General features: G+C 35.5%; 1 protein-coding gene across 2 annotated transcripts in view; it reads left to right on the top strand.

Moving 5' to 3' along the window:
- Slc30a9 (solute carrier family 30 member 9) overlaps nucleotides 1-19,245 on the top strand; it is a 50,940-nt gene extending 31,695 nt beyond the window's left edge. For both annotated transcript variants that reach the window (XM_048363849.1, XM_048363848.1), the window contains exons 11-18: nucleotides 1,993-2,128; nucleotides 5,768-5,807; nucleotides 6,766-6,837; nucleotides 7,507-7,614; nucleotides 8,347-8,512; nucleotides 10,531-10,660; nucleotides 10,883-10,996; nucleotides 18,465-19,245. In XM_048363849.1, the coding sequence (XP_048219806.1) occupies nucleotides 1,993-2,128; nucleotides 5,768-5,807; nucleotides 6,766-6,837; nucleotides 7,507-7,614; nucleotides 8,347-8,512; nucleotides 10,531-10,660; nucleotides 10,883-10,996; nucleotides 18,465-18,509 (811 nt within the window). In that variant the 3' untranslated portion in view covers nucleotides 18,510-19,245. The remainder of the gene's footprint in view (nucleotides 1-1,992; nucleotides 2,129-5,767; nucleotides 5,808-6,765; nucleotides 6,838-7,506; nucleotides 7,615-8,346; nucleotides 8,513-10,530; nucleotides 10,661-10,882; nucleotides 10,997-18,464) is intronic.
- Nucleotides 19,246-23,559: the final 4,314 nt, after the last annotated feature.

Here is a 23,559-nt window from a genome sequence, read left to right as displayed (position 1 = left end):
GTAATTTATACAGGATTCTAGATACAATGAGACCCAATGAGGATACTCTTAGGAGAGAAACACAAGGGCAAAATGCCCAAGTACTTTTTCATATTTATATAAAATAATATGCATACTGAAATGAATTCCAAAATGTGAAAACAGGAGACCTCTTTTTTTCCCCCTCCTCTTTATTTTTAGTTTTTGATAATTTTGTGTACATCATCTGGAGGGTTGGGGAGAGGGTCCAGAACTCAAAGGGAAAAGCGTGAAAAAGTACAGCAGTAGAGCTCACTGAACACAGATGAAAGTGAATTATACAACTCGTGGGTGTAGGCAGGAGGGAAGGACTGGGAAGAGAGTGAGGGAACAGAAGACACTGCAGACAGGAAATGTATTCATTACCTGACTCGTGTCATTGTAATCCCTCCGTACATCACCTCTATAATAATAATAAAATAAATTAATAAAATAAGGAAAAGAAAATAACTAGTGCAAAAATGGGCTAATGACATGGCTCAGTGGTAGAGCACCTAAGAGCCAAGCCTGAGACCTGGATACAACAGTACTATTGCAAAAAGACATACTAATTTGAATCATATCAATTATCTCTTACAGATATTTATGATTGTTCTATTATAACTATCTAAAATGTCTGAAATCTGCATGTATCATGACTTCAATTAACTTCATTAATAGAACTTGGCCAACCTTAAGACTCATTTCATTTCTGTGGGGTATCCAACGTGATGCTTTCTAAGTACCTTTCCTAACTTGCAAGCAGGGTGCTCTTGTTATAAGTAGTAACATACTTTGAATGTCTTGTAATCTCAACAAGCTAGTGAAGAGATACATTCCTTTTCTAATTTACTAATTATGCCTAACTAGTTTTATATATCAAAGATTTAAAATTAGAGGGTAAAAAATTCTTCATGGGGCTTCTGAACTGTGGACATGTGGCTGTTGTGACTGAATACATTTTAGACTATATTTTCTTATAACTGAATACAAATAGCTACATATAGCTAGTGACAGCATATTTGACAGTACAGATCTAATTTTTTTCAATAACCAACAAATACTTCAAGAACCTCATAATACCTCATAATTTAGATATTAATTTACTTTAGCCTAAATATATGCCCAATACTTCTTTAGGGAAAAGGTTAAGAAATTTGTTTTTAAGTTAAGCTGGTAAAACATTTTCACATCTAAAAGTCTGTGACAAGTCTACATCCTTGTCAAAACATAAATAAATAAGTAAATAAAGGAATTTAAAAAATAGTTAATAGTAAGAATTCTTGTTTGATCGGTATCAAACAAGACATAGATAGTGTTTTGGGCTTGGGGATAAATTTTCCAGGAATTGTGTTAATGAATAAATGATTCTTTTTTTTTAAATTTTTAATTGCATTAATGATACTATATTTGTACTTAAATGGTTCTTTTTGACTAAAGATGATTATGAAAATTTGTTGAGATTTTGTTTTGGCCATCTTAGTGAAAATTGACAGTTGCTACTTGTTAAATTATTCTGAACCAGCAATAACTTATATGTGCTTAACTGTTTACTATTAAATACCAAATCCTAGGTAGTATAAATCATAGATGGGCTACACCACAAGACCAAAAATACTCAGGAGCTGCAATAAGAGGAAATTTAAATCTTATCCCATTCATTAAACATCTTAATGTAGTTTTTTAAAAGATTAATTTTACCTATATATGGAACATAATAGAAAAATAGCTTTACTAAATCAAATTAAGCCATTCATAAAAGGGATTAAAATACTTGAATTAAATATTTGGTTAAGTTTTTTTTATTTTTAAATAACTGGCAGTTTTTTCTACTTTGCTTCTCTGATTACATTTGAACTTAGCACTTGCATTTTATTTAAATATAAATCTGTCTTCATAGTCCTAGAATTTTGTTTGTTTTTCCTAGATTGATTAAGCATATTATAAAAGTAACCATTTTATTCTATAAACTGTTACCTTCTTTTAATTTTTCAGGTATGGATTTTCAAATATGCGGTATATTTCTTCACTCATTAGTGGTGTTGGTATTTTCATGATGGGTGCAGGACTGTCTTGGTACCATGGAGTCATGGGACTACTTCACCCTCAGCCAATGGAATCACTTCTATGGGTGATCCTCTTGTTTTCTTTTCCCTTGGTTTTGATATAATATGACCTGATTGTGTCCAGTATTGGTACTAGAGAGCATTAGAAATATGCCTTCCCAACTGTGTAACATAGGGTTGTATATTTGTAGTTATTGTTTTTTTTGTTTTTGTTTTTGTTTTTGTTTTTGTTTTGTCCAGTCCTGGGCCTTGGACTCAGGGCCTGAGCACTGTCCCTGGCTTCTTTTTGCTCAAGGCTAGCACTCTGCCACTTGAGCCACAGCACCACTTCTGGCCATTTTCTATATATGTGGTTCTGGGGAATTGAACCCAGGGCTTCATGTATTCAAGGCAAGCACTCTTGCCACTAGGCCATATTCCCAGCCCCTTGTAGTTATTCTTGTTTAGAACATAACTGGACATGAGCTCTTGATTCATGTAATTCAATGATATAGGAAGATCTCTATAAGTACAATTCTTTTTTTTTGCCAGTCCTGGGGCTTGGGTTTCAGGGCCTGAGCACAGTTCCTTCTTTTTGCTCAAAGCTAGTGCTCTACCTCTAGAGCCACAGTGACACTTCCAGCTTTTTCTGTTTATGTGGTACTGAGGAATCGAACCCAGGGCTTCATGCGTGCTAGGCAAACACTCTATCGCTAAGCCACATTCCCAGCCCTATAAGTACAATTCTTAAGCACAACCTACTTGATTCAAATGTTGCATTGTCTTAAGAATTTCTTCAACTGCTTTTGGAAAACAGCAAGACTTCTCTGTCAGCTGCCAGTGGCTCACACCTGTAATCCTAGCTACTCAGGAGGCTGAGATCCAAGGATCACTGTTGGAAGCCAACCTGGGCAGGAAAATCCATGAGACTCTTATCTCTAATCATGGAACAAGCCAGAAGTGGACCTGTGGCACTCACTATTCTTCAGCAAAAAGAGCTCAAGGACAGTACCCAGGCCCAGAGTTCTATTCTATCCCCAGGACTGGCAAAAAAAAAAAAAAAAAAAAAGACCCCTGTTCAATTTTAATTTCCAAAAGTAGTCTCATTCCAGTAAGTACAGTATCTAGTCCTGTGTCATTAGTCTAGGTTGGAACCACTTTTAAAGTGAAAGCTTCTTCTCATTTGAGGCCTCCTTTGTATAGGAAGTCTGCACTGGGGGGATGGGAATAGGGGAGAAGGGTCATCATGTTTTGTTGTGTCCAAGACTTCCAGTTTTCTACCTTGTGTCCTTGGTTTGGATAGAAGAGAAAAAAGTACTAATTCACACTTTTATTTTGCATTGGTTTCCACTGGTCTTTGAAGATGTTTGAAGCTGTCGTTTCCTTTCACGGGCATTTCTTGAAGATTACACGGCCTTACTGCTCTGATTAGCTCTTTTTTTTTTCTTTTTTCTTTTGGCCAGTCCTGGGGCTTGGACTCAGGGCCTGAGCACTGTCCCTGGCTCCTTTTTGCTAGCACTCTGCCACTTGAGCCACAGCGCCACTTCTGCATATGTGGTGCTGGAAAATTGAACCAGGGCCTCATGTATACGAGACAAGGACTCTTGCCACTAGGCCATATCCCCAGCCCCTGATTAGCTCTTTTAACAATTACTTTTACAGTAGCTCTTGTCAACTTCTGTATCTCAGACACATTTGGCAAGAATGCTTTTTTTTTGGACTATTGATTTCTTTCCAAAAGAGTCCTCATTCAAGACTCCATGTCTGGGTCTTGTGTTCCCAAAAACAAAGGGACACAGCCAACATCAGTGGCATTTCCTGCATCAGACTCTGTTTCTGAGCAGTTTTGAGAGATCCACCAAAAAATGTGTACTTTGGGTTACCTTGACCTCCGCTTTCTCTTCAATGTTCTCCTGGGTGCAATGTTAGGGCGAGTGGATAGAGGTGCCAGGCTGGGGCCATCTTCACTGGAAAGCTTTAACAGCCATCATAACACGCCATTTTGCAATGTGAGGATACTTGTATTTTTTTTTCTTATTTTGATTCATAGGAAAGAATCGGTGTAATTTTAGCATCCTGTTATGTAACTATATAATATCAAGCCTATTAAACTAGGCTTATCGCATTTTTTTGTTTGTTTGTTTCTGAGACAGGTCTCACTACATAGCCCAGAGCGGACTCAAAACCCTCTTGCCTCGGCCTCATGAGTGCCATTATTACACCCATGTCTCACCACACCTGGATTTTACTTCTGTTTTTGTTCTGTTGAGACAAGACACTATATAGTCCAGGCTTGTCTTGCACTCACTGTCTTCTCTCAGCCTCCCAGCATGGCACACAACTCTTGGTCTAGTTTCCTATATTTTTATTTTTGTTTTATTTTGTTTTGTTTTGTCAGACATGGGATTTGAACTCTGAGCATGAGCATTGTCCCTCAGCTCTTCAGCTCAAGGTAGTGCTCTACCACTTGAGCCACAGTGCCACTTCCAGCTTTTTCTGTTTATGTGGTACTGAGAAATCAAACCTAAGACTTCATGCTGCTAGGCAAGCACTCTACCACTAAGCTACATTTCCAGCCCCTAGATTCCTATAGTTTTTGTTGGCTAATTTCATATTATTAAAACAAACTATTCCCTGTATTCTGAAAAGGCTCAGTTCCTTTATAGTTCTAGCACTCACCTAATTTTTACATCGCATTACAGAGGCAGAATAGTCCCTGAAGTTAGATTAAATAGTTAAATTATCTATCATGTGTAAGTTTTAAAACTTTAAAGAGCTCTTGCATCTTTTAGAAACAGAGTTCCATTAGATGTGCTCCCCTTTGTTAAATAAATAATAGGCTCAACACACCATAACCTAATTTATGTTTATTAGATATTACTTTGGAATTCATTGAGTGATAAGTGTATCTTAAATCAAGAACACTGTGAAAGGATTAAAGAGTTATTGAGAACTTTAGCTTCTATGTTAAATAATTAATTGGTTTCAGGTTAGCTATAAGATTACATGGAGACAGCCTAGTACTGAGAGTGAAAGCTTGTATTCTGCTGTTGCTCTTCTGTCAGTTGTGTATATTAGTCAAATCACTTAACTTGCAAGACCTCCCAAACAGAAAATTTCAAATCTCTTGCTTCAGGAAAGACTATGATTACAAAAAAAAAGTATTGAAAATTTTATAGATGTTTGTGTGAATTTCTCTAAACATGTTAAGAATTAGCCTGGGACTACAACTTAATCCCAGCATCAGGAGGAGGCTAAAACAGGAGGATCTGGAGTTCAAGACCTACCTAGTCTATGTAGAGACTTCAGGACATCTGAGTTACATAGTGAGACCCTTTGTATACCCATTTGGACTAAAGTTTCATTTGCCATTTTTGTCTAAGTGTCCTGAAAATGTAAGAAATTGGTGATACTAAAGTCACTATATGTATTCCTGGTTACTTTTCTGAATCTGGATTCTCTTGCTGCTGGAAATCCAAACAAAATTCAGAAGCTGCTTGAGTATGGGTATACATCTTCATTGCCATGGCCACAGCCACAGATCTCAAATATTTTGGCTCATATCTCATTGTCTTCATTTGAGCACTTTCCCATTAATTCTTATTATCTAAGATTTGGACTTAGATTTATGTTTCTGTCTCAGATAGTAACAACCTATGTATAAGCAATTTTGATTCTTTAGTAAAATACTTTTCTCATGCTTTATTTTGATGTTTATTTTCTAGGCTTATTGCATATTAGCAGGGTCATTGGTATCTGAAGGAGGTACGTACTGTCACAAAGTCTCTATTCTCAGTTAAGTGCTGTATATTCAGTTATCCATTAATTATGGTTTGCTAACTTCTATTAGGAAAAAAACAACTGTGGAGCAGCTGGGTACATATGGTTTGCATGCCTGTAATTCCATCACTCAGGAGGTAGAGGCAGGAGGATTGTGAATTTGAGGCCAGTGTAGGCCTACATAGTGAGATTCAAGCCAAAAAAAAAAAAGAAAAGAAAAGGAAAGACAAAGAGAAAAAAGAAGGAAGTGGAGAGAAAAAGGAAAGGATTTATGTTTAGGGAGAAAAGTCTTTGTATAATGTGCTGTGACAGATGAGGACAAGAGAAAAGGCATGTTTTGTTCTTGAGTATCATAACGCTAAGAACACGGAATTAGAGCATAAAAGCATAACTATATTGAGTTTTTTAAAGTCTGGTTTTCAAAATAAGCCTATTTCTGTTTACATTAAGATTTTTTTAAGTTTCTGAAATATATAGTTATAGCAATACTATGCCATAATTGCTAATATTAATATGAAACTGCCTAATTCATTTTTTTATATAGTCTGTACCCTGAAACATTGCTGTTTTCTATGCATGGTATTCCTTTCTTTACATTAAATTTTTAATATAATTTTTAAATTGACAGATTGTGATTGTATATATTTATGGAGTCCTTCATCTTTGATAGACTAAAATGGTGGTAACCCTACCTGCATCAAAAGGTTAGGAAGGTCAAAATGTTTGGGTTTAGTGAGGTACCTGCCTAATAGTGACTGCTTAATAAATTAAGACTCATTTTATTAAATGACTAATTAGAATTTTAATATTAGCAACTAATATAGAACTTGTCCTTATACCAATGCTGGCATTAAAGTGTTAAGCTTATTATGTTTTGACAGGCCACCTTTACAGTTTGTATGCGTGAACTTTTTCCCTTGTTGATAATTGTTTTTTTTTTCAGCAACACTTCTTGTTGCCATAAATGAACTTCGTAGGAGTGCTCAGGCCAAAGGACTGTCATTTTATAAGTATGGTATGTATTTTAGAAGTCACATGCTAATCTTCCTTCTTATTTGCTTAAAATATTCTATTGCTATTGCTTTGTTACTAAGAGAGGAGTGCAAAAATATATCTTCCCCATATGAGTCTAATAAATCAACCCCTTTAAAAAGAGAAATACAGGGGCCAGAATGTGGCTGAGTTGTCGGGGGTGCTTGCCTAGCATGCATGAAGCCCTGGGTTCAATTCTTCAATACCACATAAACAGAAAAAGGCAGAAGTACTTTTGTGGCTCAAGAGGTAGAGTGCTAACCTTGAGCAGAAGAATCTCTGGGATAGTACCCAGGCCTTGAGTTCAAGCCCCAGAACTGGCAAAAAAAAAAAAAAAAAGAAAGAAAGAAAGAAAATGAGTGTGAGAGAGAAATGTAGTAGTAGTACACCTGAGCTTATGGATAGATGATATTAGAATTTCACTTATGTAAACTACTCTGTTTCTACATATGCCTATATAACTTGAGAAAGTAATTTGGGTTTCTCTAGCAGTTATTGCTGACATTTGATTTAAAAATTACATCAAAGAAGGTTAAAATATTATGATATGTCATTTTTGCCTTATAGTTTGATTTCACATACTTATTAGAATATCTTCTGATAGTATCAAGTTTTCAGATTTTTTTTTTTAATCTCTTCCCCAACTATTAAGTAATGGAGAGTCGAGATCCTAGTACAAATGTTGTGTTATTGGAGGACACAGCAGCAGTCTTGGGAGTAATAATAGCAGCTTCTTGCATGGGCCTTACTTCTGTAACAGGTAACTACTTCCTACCTTACAGATGATTTGTTTGCATTGTTCTCTAATATATGGACTTTTTGTCTTTGGTTATTGAATCAACGTAACTATTAATTCCAAAAGTGTTCATATTTCTCTGAATTAGAAATTTATCTAGACTTACAAATAAAGGTATTAGTGAAATATTTCTGTAATGTTCTATACCTTTCTAGCTATGACTTAAAATGTGTAATTCTGAACTTTTAAGATTATATTTAGCCTAGTAACTTCATATGTTTATTATAATAATATGAGAGAACTTTTGAGCTTTAATGAGTGAACTTCAGTTGAACTTTTATAGTAAAACCTTGTCTCAAAAAGCACCTATCACTTCCCTCTAAAACAGAAAAGAAAAAAAAATCAAGTATAATATTGTTAACAAATGTGATAGTGATATGTCTGAAAGAAACTGAAATTTCTGTTATACCATTATGTTACATGATACGTCTAACCTGAAAATGCTGTAATCCTTATCTATGTAAAAACCAGATAGAAGAATTAAGTTGCATAACAAACTTAGATAATGTAAAGCAAGTTGTATTCATTTCCATTTGCTAGTATAGTAAATCTGTTAGAGTCATTAAAGAAAGTAAATGAATTGGGAATATACCTCAAATCTCTTGTTTTCTAAAAGTTCAACTTCTGAGTGCTTTCTAGAACTCATTGAAATAATAGAAAATGTTAGTTCACTGACTCCCTGTGTGTTTTATTTAGGCAATCCACTGTATGACAGCCTAGGTTCTTTGGGTGTCGGCACCTTGTTAGGCGTGGTCTCAGCATTCCTCATCTACACTAACACAGAAGCACTTTTGGGACGATCCATCCAACCAGAACAAGTACAGTGTCTTACTGAATTCCTGGAGAATGACCCATCAGTAAGGTCAGTCTTACTCCAGGATTACAAAAACTTAGTTGAAATTTTGGATTTCTCACCATTGAACCTCCATATGTTTCAAAATTCTTACTTTGAAAGAAAGCAAGTTTAGGAGCTCCTTATTAGTTCCCTTTTAAATTTTGTATAACTTTTATAAGACATAGCCAGATGATATACTGAGACAGGAGTTTATAATATAGTTGGCTATTTAAGATGGATCATTTAATATTGAATCTATTTCCCTTCTATTTGTATCACAATTAGAAATTAATAAAGCATAAAAATTTTTATATATGGAGAAATTATTTCAAAGTTAATACAATTTATATATTTTTGAAAATAGATTCAGTTTTAGTTGTGTTTGGGTACGTGTGCACATGTGCGCACGAATTTTGGGGCTTGAATTGAGCACCTGAGTATGGTCCCTGAGGTTTTTACTCAAGGCTAGCACTCTACCACTTGAGCCATAGGTCTGCTTCTGGCTTTTGGGTGGTTAATTTGAGCTAAGAGTCTCACAGGCTTTCTTCCCCGGTGTGGCTTCAAACTGTGATTCTCAGATCTCACCCTCCTGAGTAGCTAGGATTACAAGTGTGAGCCACTAGTGCCTAACCTACTTTACCTAAGTTTTTGATGTACAGATGTTCACAGTATTGCTTTGCTTTAACATCCCTATGTGTGCCTATGCACACGCTTACACCAACACTGGGGCTTGAAGTCAGAGTCTTATGCTCTTGCTTGCTTTTTTTTGCTTAACTCTACCACTTGGGCACACCCTATATTTTTGCTTTTTGATGATTGATTGGCAATAACCATCTCAGGGATTTTTCTGCCCAGGTTGGCTTTGAAATGTGATCCTCAAATCTTAGCTATCTCAGTAACTAGGATTACCCACAACTGGCCATGTGGCTCTGGCAACTTCCTTCCTTCCTTCCTTCCTTCCTTCCTTCCTTCCGCGCGCTCTCCCTTAGCTTTTTCTACTCAAGACTAGTGCTCTGCCACTTTGAGCCACAGTGTCACTTCCAAGGGGCAAATATTTTAATAGTATTTGGAGTCTACTTAACCTTGTTCTTTCAGTATGTCTCTATGCTCTCCGGATTCAGTGATTTATTATTTTTTTTCTTATATATCCTTTAAGGAAAGATGATATATTGGTAATCATAGGAAAGGAGAAATTTTCAAGTTTTCTTAGAGTTGTATTCTTGAGAGTTAAGGAGTAGGGGCAAAAAGCAGGTATATGTGAGCATCTGTCGTTCTGGGAAGCAGAGTAATAGAAAAGATTCCAAGGCTTGGGTGTCTGAAGATCTAGGGTGGGAATAGAGCTAGGATGTCTAGTAGTAGCTGAACAAATCTGTGTACTAGCTTGAGCAAATCATTCATTCTTCCTTGGCACTGTCTTTATCATCTGTAAAATATATTATGAAAGCACTTATTAAATATTTACCTTATAGTTGGTATGATATTAAGCATTTTATGTATGTTAGTTCATTAGTCCCCTCATCAATCCTATGTGCTAGTTGTTTTTAACCCCCATTGTAAGAGTGTTTTGCAGTTATATGAAGATTTTAGATGCTAATGAATATACATGTTGTGAGAGTACTTGCCTGGTAGGCAGGAACCCCTCTGTTCAATCCTAAGAACTAAAGGGAAAAAAAAGTGATTAGTATACTCTAAAACAACAAATTTTGGCAAACAGTATTTAGAAAATTGATTAACAGCTATTTGAGGCAAATGTTTGTGAGAGGACATGAAACATTTTGTGATAGAAATTTAGTTACTATCTTTTCTGTACATGCCACTATTACTTATGTATATATTACCATATTTGGTAAATTCACATTTTCCTATGGCATTATATAGAAAATCCTAAATGGACAGTGAACCTTTGCCATTTACTGGCTTCACCATCATAGTCCATATTCATCACTGGCGGGGGGGAAAAAGAATTCTAGACCCTGTGCCTTAGATGGTATATATGTATGTATGTATGTGCATATAATTTTTATATGCATTGTCACTGATTGCAGGGCAATCCATGATGTTAAAGCCACAGATATGGGATTAGGCAAAGTAAGATTTAAGGCAGAAGTTGATTTTGATGGACGAGTTGTTACAAGATCCTATTTGGAAAAACAAGATTTTGACCAGTTGCTGCAAGTAAGTTTGTATATTTACCATCTTTCTTCTGTAGCCAATGGCTGTGCATGCTCAAGTTGTGAAATCTATGCAAATATTCTAAAATCTGAATTCCACTGTCAAAGGTCTAACGTTTTTATCTTCCATTAAATTTCATGATCTAAATTTTTTAAAAAATTGTCAGTGTGCCACTGTGATTTTTCAAATTTTTATTTTATTTTCTGCTTTTATTTTTCTTTGTAGGAAATTCAAGAAGTGAAAACTCCTGAAGAACTAGAGACTTTTATGCTTAAACATGGAGAAAATATTATTGATACTTTAGGAGCTGAAGTGGATAGACTTGAGAAGGAATTGAAAGTAAGCTGCATTCATAATAATGTGATAATGGCAATTAATTTTTGAGTGCTTAATTTGCTTTAGGCACTGTGTTAATGTATTAGTGCACACATACTCATATACCTTAGTAGACCAAAAAAGACTGGATTAGGGAGTTTAGATAACTTATTCAGTAAAGTTGTGGAATCATGATTTGAACTTCTTCAGTTCTAAATTCTATAGTGTGTGTGTATGCAAGCACACACACATGTGCATGTGCACTGATCCTGGGGCTTAAACTCAGGATATGCCTGAACTTGCTCAGGATTAGCACTTTACCACTTGAGCCACAGCTCCACTTCTGGGGATTTTTTTTTTTTTTGTAGTTTAGTAGAGATAAGCGCCTCGTGGACTTTTCTACCTTGACTGGCTTTGAGCTGCAATCCTTAGATCTCAGCCTCCTGAGTAGGTAGGATTATAGGCATTAGCCACCAGTGCCTGGTTAAATTATCAGTTTATCTGCTTAGTTTCTAAAAGAGTTAAGGGTTTTTGTTTCTAAATAAGTATTTTGAAGTATAAATAAGTATACAGAAAGTGAAGGCAACTAGACACTAGCCATAAGTTACGAAACCTAGAATGTATATATATATATATATATATATATATATACAGATATATATGTATATATATATTCTTGCTTTTAGTCCACTTGACATTATATTTTAGTTCTGTTTTTAATATAATTTTATTATTATGGTGTTATACAGAGGGGCTATCATTTCATAAGTCAAGTATTGAGTACATTTCTTTTTTGGATAATGTCACCCCTTCTTTTTGTTTTCCTCCAGTTTCTGCCTCCCATTATTTTCCACATAGGATAACTGAATACCATGGTTGCATTTGTTCACTTTTAACCCTCCTTTGTCTCCCCTAACACCCCCCCCAACAAAAAGACCAAAAGAGAACATCAAAAACAAACACCATCACAACCACTACTGAAAAAAAAGTTTCCATTTTCTGTAATTCATTTCGATAAATGGTATTTAAAATTTTTTATTAAAAAAAAGGAATATCTGAAAAACTCTAAAAAATTTTTTTATTCAGTTAGTTATTATTGCAATTTATGCTACTGAAATATTAATGATGATGGGGCTGGGAATGTGGCCTTCTGGTAGAGTGCTTGCCTAGCCTGCATGAAGCCCTGGGTTTGATTTCTCAGCACCACATATATAGAAAAAGCCAGAAATGACGCTGTAGCTCAAGTGGTAGAGTGCTAGCTTTGAGCAAAAAGAAGCCAGGGGCAGTGCTCAGGCCCTGAGTTCAAGCACCAGGACTGGCAAAAAAAAATATTTTTAATTTAAAAAATAAATAAAATGAAATATTAATGATGAAATTGCCTTAAAAATGTCTGATTACTCTCAAATTGCTGTTTAATGACTTTTAAGCTTGGTTTGTTTGCATGAAGCCTATAAATTTTCTTTAACATCTTTTGTGTGTTGAAAGTAGTATACTTTTCTTTAGCAGATGTTGATCATTCCTTAATTTGTTAAATATTCAAGGCACAACAATGGAACTACTCAATGACATTTTCTTTAAGAACCTAGATATCTGGTCAATTAATAGAAGTACTTCAAATAATGATTTTATTCATGTTGATATTACAGTTCAAAACTTTCCATTTTTATAACTTATAATGGAAATTAATAAATGAGTGCAAAATTGTGAAATACCTTATTTGAAAGACGTTCAATCTTGTAACTTCAATTTTTTTTCATATCATTGTGGTGGTAGACCCTTCTGTCACTCCATGAAGGTTTTTGTGTTTGAAATGAATTATATTGGAATTAATTCAGTGGAAAACTGACATAACACTCACAAATTCCTTATAAGTAAAAAGGCTTACCCAGTAGTTTTGATTCCATGTTCACATCTTCCTAATTGCATCTTCTTAATCTCAATCTGCAGCATTGTAAAGTAAGTCAGATCATTTGGTTTTTAATCTTTGTATAAGTGTTGGAATAAAACTTCCTGTGGTAGGTATAATAGTCCAGTTTTCAGGGCATTAGACATAGTATATCCCCAAAATATTCATTGAATAATTAGATGAAAATAATTGATTTTTCTGTTCTATATGACAAAATTATTAGATATAAACATTGAGTTTTTATTTAATTTACTTTTTAAATTAGTATCAATTAGTTGTACAGAGGGGTTTCATGTTGACATGTTCACATATGCATGGGTGTGTCTATCACACTCACCCTTCTGTCATTCTCTAGCATCCTTTAGCTCTTTCCAAAACCATTCTCAGCAAATATTTTGACCATATTCATATTCTCTTACCCTCTTGGTTTTCATTCTCTCCCCTACCACAAGTATTTTCACCCTTGACAAGACCTGTTTGATGTTCTTGTCTTTTGTTTTGGTTGGTTGGTCATGAGGCTTGAACTCTGGGCCTGAACGCTGTCCCTGAACTCATCTCAAGGCTAATGCTCTGGCACTTTGAGCCACAGTACCACTTCCAGTTTTCTGATAGTTAATTCGAGATAAGAGTCTCAGGGATTTTCCTGTCTGGGCTGGCTTTGAACTATGATCCTCAGATCTCAGACTCCTGAGTAGCTAGGATTACTGGCGTGAGCCACTGGTGCCTAGCTATTTTTTTAAAGTATATGCTAATTGTTGAAAAGAGATTCACAATGCTATTTCACATGTGCTTACTCTCATGTTTCCCTCCCTGGCCTTTCTATCCCACTGCTTTGAGTGAGTTTTATTAAGTCATCTTAAATGATGCAGTGCATTTCAATATTTAAACATTGACTTTTAAGGACATTGTTATGGGGTCTGGGGGAGGGCGTTCCACGCCCCTCCAGGAGTTCAACACAGAGACAGTCTCAAACAAAAAGATGGATTTATTGGGGAAGTAAAAAATGAACTGACTGGTCAGGGATGCAGCACAGACTTGGGAACTGTAACTGTGACCCCCAACAGTCCTCGAGCTGGGGTTTATATAGGTAGAAACTGCATTCTACAGAAGGTGGTCACGTAGCACTGAAGCAGGGGGTTAACACAGGGAGTAGGGCAAGTCACAAATGGGTTAAGCAAGCCGTTTACAGACACAGAATTTTGTGGTCAGGCTGACCCAGTACTGACTTTATTTTAACAATTGCTACCATGTTTCCCTATTATCACTAAGCAAGCATGAGTGGGCTAAAACAATCCAGTAATCAATCATAAGTAAACCAACCCGACAGTTACCATGGCATTCCTATAACTACTATTATGATTATTTCTATAGTCTATGACTATGATCATTTTTTTTTTTACTGTCTGTTACCATGGTTGCTACCAAGGTACAGAGAGGAACAAGGGCTCCCTATATTTTTAAATGTCAAACTACAAGGAACTAGTCTCACGGGTGGGGGGTGCAGCCCTCTAGCATGGAGTCATCACCAGGGTTTAGAAGCTGCTATAATTTTAACACTATAACTTACTGTATTTCAAACTCTAAAACTCCAGGCACTTAGTTCTAAGAAACATAGGGATCCAGGCTCACCATGTTCACACTTGTTTTCCTTTCTGTGGGTGGGGTGGGGACTTAGCACATTCAAGTCAGCTCTGCTCCCCCCCTACAGACATCAATCCGATTTATTTAATTCACTAAACAGACTTGTGGTATACTTTGCATTATGCACATATGTTTTACAAATTTGATTAGATATCTCTTTGAAATTTTGATTTTAGAAATTAGGAAAGCAGGGTACCAAAGAGTGGCTAATGACTATAATCCTAGCTGTTAAGGAGGCTGAGTTTGGAGAATCATGATTCAAAGCAAGCCTGGGCAGAAAAGTCCTGAGACTCCAGCTCCAACTAACCAGAAAAATACTGGACTTTGGAGGTGTGATTCAGGTGGTAGAGTACCACCCTGAGCAAGCAAGCCATGGTACTCGAACTAAACTAAGCAAAACTAGAAGAGCCAAAGAGCCAAGCACTGCTCACACCTGTAATCCCAACTATTTAGCAGGTAGAGATTAGGAGGGTGATGAAAAAAACGTGAGACCCTTTCTGAAAAATAACTAAACCTAAAAGGGCTGAAGGCATGGTTTATGTGGTAGATGAGGCACAAGGCCCTGAGTTTGAACCCCAGTACCCACCAACCCCCCAAAGCAGTAAATTCACTTTTGAGATTTTTATTAGCATACATTATTTGTATAGAGAAAGTAGTTCCTTTATGGTGATTACATACATGACCATGTTCACTCTTAACTTTTTTTGCAAAATACTTTTGAATGGGTTTTATGAAGACTTATTCATTCATATATTTGGTGTACTTTGTTTTCTGCCCCCAACTGTCTTTTTCCCTTCCTACCTCTGGCTCTTCCTCCAAATAGTTTCCTCTTGACATTTTTAAAAAACATAGTTCACCCTGCTGTTTTCATATCCAAAGCTCCCCTTTTTATGTCCCTAGCTACTTCTTTCTTTCTTTAGATTTTGAGTCCACATATACATGAAAATGTATAGTATTTATCTTAGTCTGGCTTATTTCACTTAATATGAAGGAAAAATGACATACCATTTTTATTTATGGCTGTAAAAGTCTCCATTGTATGCATATGTGTGTATATACACTTTTTTGTGGGGGGGGGGCAGCAGCTCTGTGGCTTGAACTCAGGAGCTGGGCACTGTCCCTGAGCTTCTTTTGCTTAAGGCTAGCTAGCGCCTTACCACTTGAGCCAACAGTGACACTTCTGGCTTTTTTTTTTGTTTATCTGGTAGTGAGGAATTGAACCCAGGGCTTCATGCATGCTAGGCAAGCACTCTACCACTAAGCCACATTCTCAACTTATATACACATTTTTTACTCATTTATCTGTTAACAGATGGACAGTTGGGCTGATTCCATAATTTGGCTATTATAAATAGTGCTACAGTAATAATGTGCAGTTATCCCCATTGTATCCTGACTTACATTCTTTTTTTTTTCCAAAATTCAATACCAAATTTTTGTATGTGTATGTGTTAAATATTTTTTCTGAATATTTATTGTCAAAGTGATGTACAGAGGGGTTATAGTTTCATATGTAAGGCAGTAGGTACATTTCTTGTACAGTTTTTTACCTCCTCCCTCATTTCTCCCCCTTCCCCCTCCCCCCTTTCCCTCTCCCCCATGAGTTGTTCAGTTGGTTTACACCAAATGGTTTTGTAAGTATTGCTTTTGGAGTCATTTGTCTTTTTATCCTTTGTCTCTCGATTTTGATATTCCCTTTCCCTTCCCTAGTTCTAATACATGTATATACCTCATTGTTTGTTTATTGTTTTAGTCTCCATTTTATGGGCTGAATATTATTTTTTCTCCCTACTAAGTTGAGGTTTAGGTTTGTCACACTCTTGTTTTCTAAGAGTTTTGTTCATTAGGTTATTTATTTGAGATCTGTTTTCTTAGTGTAGGTATCGTAAACTTTATTTTTAGAATGATCTTTGCTGCATCCCACAGGTTCTGATGTTATATTTTCATTTGACTCTTAAGAATTTTAGATTTTCTCTGTGATTTCTTCAGTGACCCACTGATTGATCAAGAGCATTTCCATGTATTTGTGTAGTTTCTGTACTTTCTCTTGTGATTGAGGTTCAGTTTTATTCCACTGTAATCTGATAAGCTGTAAGAAATCATTTCTGTTTCCTTGGACTTGTTAAGACTTGTTTTATGGCCTTGAATGTGATCTATTTTGGAGAAAGTTACCTGAGACTACTGAGAAGAATACATGTTCTCTATCTTTTGGATGGAATCGTCTGTAGGTATCTTTTAAGTCCATTTGCTCGATGGTACAGTTTAACTCCAAAATGTTATTTTTTTTTTGTCTAAATATTTTATGTATTGATGTGAGGTGGGGCCAAGTTACCTGCTATTGTTTCTGGACCTACCTGTCCCTTCATTTCAATTAGTATTTGTTTTGTGAAATTGAGTACACCAATGTTTAGTACATACAAATTCACAGTTGTTTTGTTTTCTTGATGAGTTTTTCTATGTATTAATATATTAAGACCTTATATGTTCTAGTTTTGGCTTGAGGCCTACTTTGCTAAATATAAGTATAGCTACTCCTGCTTGCTTTCAGTTTCCACTTGCTTGGAAGTCATTTTCCATCCTTTCACTGTGTATCTTTGTCAGTGAGTTTGTCTTGCAGAAAAGATATAGTTGGGTCTTTTTAATCCAGTCATCCCATCTGCATCTTGGGAAATCAAAGTCATTATTCTCAGGGTTATTAGGGTTATTATTGAGAGCTATTTGCTGGTTTCTATAATTTCATTGCTTTTATTTTTACTTTCATTTATTTCTAACTTTTTTCTGGCAGATTCAAGTTCTTTTTTTATCCTTCCTCATTTTCTGTTCTCTTCTTTCATAGAGGAGCTTACTGGTTTTCCTTCTCATTTATCTAGTTCTCTTCTGGAATGTATTTTTTTTTTGGCTGAACTATTATATTTTTGACTCTTCTTTCTCATCTGTGTGTAGGGCTCCTTCAAGTATCTTCTGCAGTGCTTTCTTAGTGATCATGAGTTGCTTTTATTTGTGCAATTTTAAGGGATAACTTTCCTGGATACAATAATCTCAGTTGGCAGTTACTTACCTCCATACCTTGAACTATGTCATTCCATGCTTTCTTAGCTTATAAGGTTCCTATTTTGCAGTCTGATGTAATTCTGATGCATTTGCCCTTATAAGTAAGTTAGTGGTTTTCTTTTGCCATTTTCAGTATTCTTTCTTCTGTAGTTTTAGCATTTTGGCTATAATAGGGGAAGAGGGTCTCTTCTAATTATGTTTATTTAAGGTTCTGTATGCCTCCTTTATTTGGATTTCTTGTTTTTCCCTAGAGTTGGGAATTTTCCTGCTACAAGTTTCTTTGTTTGTTTAGTTACTGGGGATTGAACCTGGAGCCTTGCACATGCTGAGCAAGTGCTCTACCAAGTGAGTTGTGCTCTGAACCCTGTCATTTCCTTGAATGGTCAGTCCCTTCGGGCTGAGTCTTATTTAATAATCGTAGCTTTATATAGCACAGTGCCTTCCCCAAGACTATATGGATTTTTACTAAAACATACCAATGAGTTAGGAATTTTTTATTTTGGGTTAGTATTGTTTTGCAGAGATTTTCTTTTCATTTCAAAAGAGTATATTTCCAGTGATTAGCGTGTATTAGGTTCTTAAAGCACTGTTGTTTCGAGGGGTTGCCTTTTTTTTTTTTTTTTTTGGCAGTACTGGGGTTTAAACTCTGCCTAGTGCTTGAACTACTCCTTCTGTCTCTTAATCATTTTTGTATTATATCCAAGTAAACTCGGGGAGTGGGCTTTGTATTTACTGATTCCTTTTTCTTAAGCAGATATGTCTCTTGCTACTGTGCAGTGTGAAATAGTTTGACCATATATTTTTGGTGACTCTATTGATAAAAAGAAATAAAAAGAAAGGCAAAATTTTGTTTTGTTATATATGAATTATAAGGGGATTTTTTTTTTCTTCTAGAAACGAAATCCTGAAATTCGGCATGTAGATTTGGAAATACTATGAATCACCTCGGTGGGCTCTAGAGACACACTCATGGAGCCACTTCCTACTTCTTTCCACACTGAAGGAGAGTCAGCACCATTGGGAAGTCTTTTTTTTCAAGATGGAGGAAATATTTTATGTAACAAGCAGTTGAATAGGCCACAGAACTAAAACTCTTCTTCTAATCATGTTTCTATGCTTCAATAGAGAACATTTTGGTTGAATTGTTCACAATTTCTTGTTTAACAAGTGTATATTCTAACTTGCAATCGTGTTTCCTTTCTTTATAGTGGTAGAAGTACGTGGATTCCACAGAACTACAACATTTAAATTTTGTTTCTATTAAAGATTTCACTGTACAGGCTTTGCCAGTAATCTTAACTATTCTGGCTACATTTTGGTATATGGTTTTTAAATAGTCAATGTGTTTTTTAGGTCTGGCCTGCCTTATCCAATGTGGAAATTATTTCTGCCTACTATGTAATTTTGGCCTGAGCACTGAAAGTTGTACTTTCCTATCCAAATGTTCATTCCAGAAATGGCTTAGTTACTGAATTGAGTGAAGATGTTTCATTATCCTCTTTTCTTCTAAATCACAGTAGTTACCGTTTTGTAATTTTTTTTCTCTTTTTTCCCCTCTTATTTGGTTCATTTTTCTAATGGTAAGAGACATAAAGTAACCTTGGATATTTCTGTGGGTCAGTGCAACATCTGACCCTTCTTTCCTCCTCTTCCTTTTTTCTTCCTTATTCCCTCCCTCCCTCCTCTTCCTTTTTTCTTCCTACTTCCCTCCCTTCCCCTTCCCTCCCTCCATCTCTCCATCTCTCCCTCTCTCCCTCCTTCCCTTCCTTCCTTCCCACCCAGCTAGCTGGCTTCATTACCATAATATTTACTTACTAGGAGGTAAGCATTTTAACCTTCTGCAAGATGGACTCGAAATATTTATAATTTTGCAGGCAGCAGCATTTTATTTTTAATTTATTTAAGAGGAAGCACTACTTATGTAAATCTGAACCATGGGGTGTTTTGTTTTGTTTGAGAGAAGTAAATCTCTTACACGGAAACTTGTGTTGTGGTTTTGTAATGTCATGGTCAATTGTGTGTTTGTGAGTTTCGTGTAGTTACAAATGGGCATTTAGCATAACATCTTTGCTCCTACATATTATGTAAATAGCTTTGTAATGACTATAAGGGATCAAAGTGAAAAACATTCAATTAAATAATTTGAAAATTTAGTGGAAAACTGCACTTGTTTCCATTAAAACTCTTATGCACTTTAAAGTGTCCGAAGCAATGAGCATTATTCTGTAAGAGTAGTGGCTGCCATTTTTCTCTGCTGCGTGTGCCTGGTACACACGAAGGAGCACAGTGTCTTCAACCTGATGATATGGAAGTTTGAATTGATAGCAAATTGTAATGATAGAAACACAATACTAAATAGTTGTTTGAAGGATTTGCTATGGTCATTTTTGATCTAGCGATGTCATTTACTGGAAAATTGTGAAAATTAATATTGTGCTTTTTTTTTTAACCTACAGAAAATACTTTGCTGCTGAAGTCGTTTGTTTATGTTTTGAGACAGGATCTTAGAAAGGTGACCAGGCTGGTGTGGAACTCACCATGAAGTCCAGGGTGGTACTGAACCCACAATTCTCCTTGCAAGTTTTGCATCTTAAGTAAAGTACCGTTCCAGTTTTATTTTTTAAGATGTAAAAGTGCTAAGCTAAACTAGGCAGTTGTGACTCACTCCTGTAAGACAAGCTATTCAGGAGACTGAGTTCTGAGGATCACAATTCCATCCTAGCTGAGGCAGGAAAGTCCATGAGTCTCTTACTTCTAATGAATGCATCAAAAATTAAAAAGCTGGAAGTAGAGCTGTGGTTCATGTGGTATAGCACTAGCCTTGAGGAAAAAAGGCAAAAGCTCAAGAACGGCACCCAAGCTCAGAATTCAAGACTCAGGACCAACCAAAAAACAAAACAACAAACCTTTACAATTGCCTGTCCTGGATCTCTATATGGGTCCTGCCCTTTCCTTCTCTCCCCATCCCACTGGCTACTTGCTACTTCCTATGTGGTAACGTGAGGCAGCTAGCTCACATTATATCCAACTCCCCTTAAGTGAAATGACTCTTCAAAACTCACATCACCAGATAAGGACAACTAACTTATTTTTAAGACCTAAAAATTGATGTGTAGACATTATTCTAAATGGTATTCTTAAAATTTATTCCTCCCCAAATGGCCAATTCCTTATATTTCTTTGAATTTTCTAACCTTACTTTGGTTGAAATCATACCAATTTTAAATAATAATTGAAATTCCTTTGTTGCTGTCTTCTTTCCAATCCTCTGGGGCTTGAACTCAGGGATTGAACATAGACTATCCCTGGCTTCTTTTTGCTCAAGGCTAGCACTCTACCACTTGAGCCACAGCGCTACTTCTGGCTATTTTCTATATATGTGGTGCTGAGGAATCAAATCCAGGGCTTCATATATACGAGGTGAGCACTTTACCACTAGGCCATATTCCCAGCCCTATACATATAGTTTTGCATAGTACTGGGCATCGAATTCAAGACCTCATACTCATTCATGCTCTACCACATGAACCATGCCCTTAGTCCTTTAGTTTTTAGTTTTAATATTTTCAAGGAAAATATTCTTTGTTGGAAAATAACAAAAGTAATGTTGGAAAGAAAGGAAGACCAATCAAGAATCTATTACCCCTGCTTATCTATCCTAATCTAAAATCTAGCAACTATCAAAGGTGTGACGCCTATTTTTAGCTTTGGCTGAGAATAGCTCTCTAATAAATTATACATAGCAGCCCCAACTATAGAAGATGGTCCATCTTTTTGACTATGGCATTGAGGAGATAAGAATTAGAGAACTAGTAATTGAAATAATGTGATGGCCAGCAGCATCCAGTTTCCAAGAGACAGTCTCCTGAGCATACACTAAGCCCAGGAGATCCATACTGGAACATAATTTCAAATTTCTCCAAAAATAATCTGTACCACATCCCCCAAATTCATGTATATCCAAATCGCCTAAAATAACAAAATACTGTAAGACTTTAGATTTTTGGCATATAGTTTAAATATTGTCTTAATTACCTCATAATTTGAATAATGCTTATGCTAAAATCATACTATTAAATTTAAAATTGGATACCTTTTTGTAGTAGAATGCTGGGAACTGGAGAAAATTGCACAGGCATTTGGAACTTATATTATCTTCTTAGATTGCATTTGTCAAGCATTGGCAGCATTTCTTTTAAATGTGTTGACCCCCAATTTGCCAGACTGTCCGAAGTCAGTGAAGCAAAGAATTGAAGGTAAAATGATGATTCAAAGATTGTCTCCCTCAGTCCCTCATCTTATGTCTGAAATGGAACTTTGGAAGGCATTTATATTGAGGATTGTTCTGGCAGCCTTTATATTTGCATTTTATACTGGCATCCCTAGACTTTATGAAAAAAGAGAATTTTCATTTCTGTTACATTGTGTTTCACTAGCAAGTTAAGATGGCTCTGGTCCCTCAAGATGCTTTTTCCCTTAATAAATGTTATAAATACATAAGAGTAACTCATTAATTTGGGACTTTTGCCTCGGGTTAATTAATGTTTGTTGAACATACATTTTCTTTAGCAACTAAAGATGTACTAAAGATGAAATTGTATTTTGATACATTTTGATACATTTTCCCTAAATTTAGAGTCATGTCTGTATTTTTAAGTAGAGTTTGTCATTCATGTTGATATGCTTACTCATTTGTAAGGTTTTCCTGGTTTTACAAAAACAAATTGTAGTTATTAATAAGCTGTTAGAATATTACATGTTTGCTTAAATACAAATCTAAAAAGCTATATACCTTAAGAGATACTTTTGTACTATTGACAGAACTAAATTACTTAACATTTTAAATTGTGTGGTGTATATGTTATGTGTGTTGCTGGAGAGTGAATCCAGCCTCCACTGCAATTCAAGTTGAATTTTATACTAAGCTTGTAGGAATTACAATTTCTTCTTATAAAGATCTAGACCAAAGTAATTATTCAAAATAATTTGATATTTAGGAGGAGCATAATTCTTCCCATATTCAAAACCTATTGAAAATTAGAAACAGAAATGATATAGCAAAATATAAATGATTTAAAAATAGAGGCTTATAGAAGTTTAAAAATAGATCTAAAAGTAAAATCATCTGTATTAGAATCAATGTATTGTTTATATGTACTAAGAAATTAGTTCTGGCAAGCAAGCACTCTCTTTTTATCCCAAACCCATCAGGCCCTGCCCCTCTGCTGGCATTGGCTGAGCTCAACTTCACAACCTACAAAAGGGACAGGCTTAATAACAGGATTTAACTAAAATTCAAGGAGCTTCTAACAGGATGCCTTAAAGTGCAGCAGGAAAAGGAGATATTTATATATATAAAAACAAGGGCCATGCCACCTGGACAAAGCAAGAATAGTGATGCCTGCAAGAATGTCAATATGTTTTATTATAGTTCTATCTGATGTTAATCTGTTGTTAATCTTTCCATGCTCAATTTATAATTTAGATATTATCATAGAAGCAGCATGTACAAGGGTTGCTATGTTTCAGGATTTCACACATCAGCTGGGAGTCCTAGAACAGATATCTCACAGGCAAGGAGGATTACTGTGTAGTGTAGTCTTAGAAACATTTTTTTTTTGCAGAATACTTAATAATATTGGCAAATTGCTTACGATAGAGAAAAATCTAAGAGTCCATATCTAGGGGCTGAAATTGTTACTGGTCAGTTTGGGGAGGATGAGAGACCAAGAAATATTTTTATGAGAAAAGTATCTTAATTTGAAAATATGTTTGAGAATAAGTAAAAGGACCATTTTAAGTAAAAGTATAAAAACAAGGTAATCAGAATAATCCCAATTTTATATACATGGGAAAAATATTGAAAAGAAACACATTAAATATTAACAATGAGTATAAGTAAGTAATTTTTTCTAACATTTATAGATCTTCTAAGTGAACTTCATTTTTGTAAGTTAAGCTAAAAGGACATACAAGTCTTTGGTCAAGG

Source organism: Perognathus longimembris, chromosome 16 (assembly GCF_023159225.1).
Source record: "Perognathus longimembris pacificus isolate PPM17 chromosome 16, ASM2315922v1, whole genome shotgun sequence".
NCBI lineage: Eukaryota > Metazoa > Chordata > Mammalia > Rodentia > Heteromyidae > Perognathus > Perognathus longimembris.
Note: the sequence above shows the minus strand (reverse complement) of the source record. Positions and strands in the feature narration are given on the sequence as shown.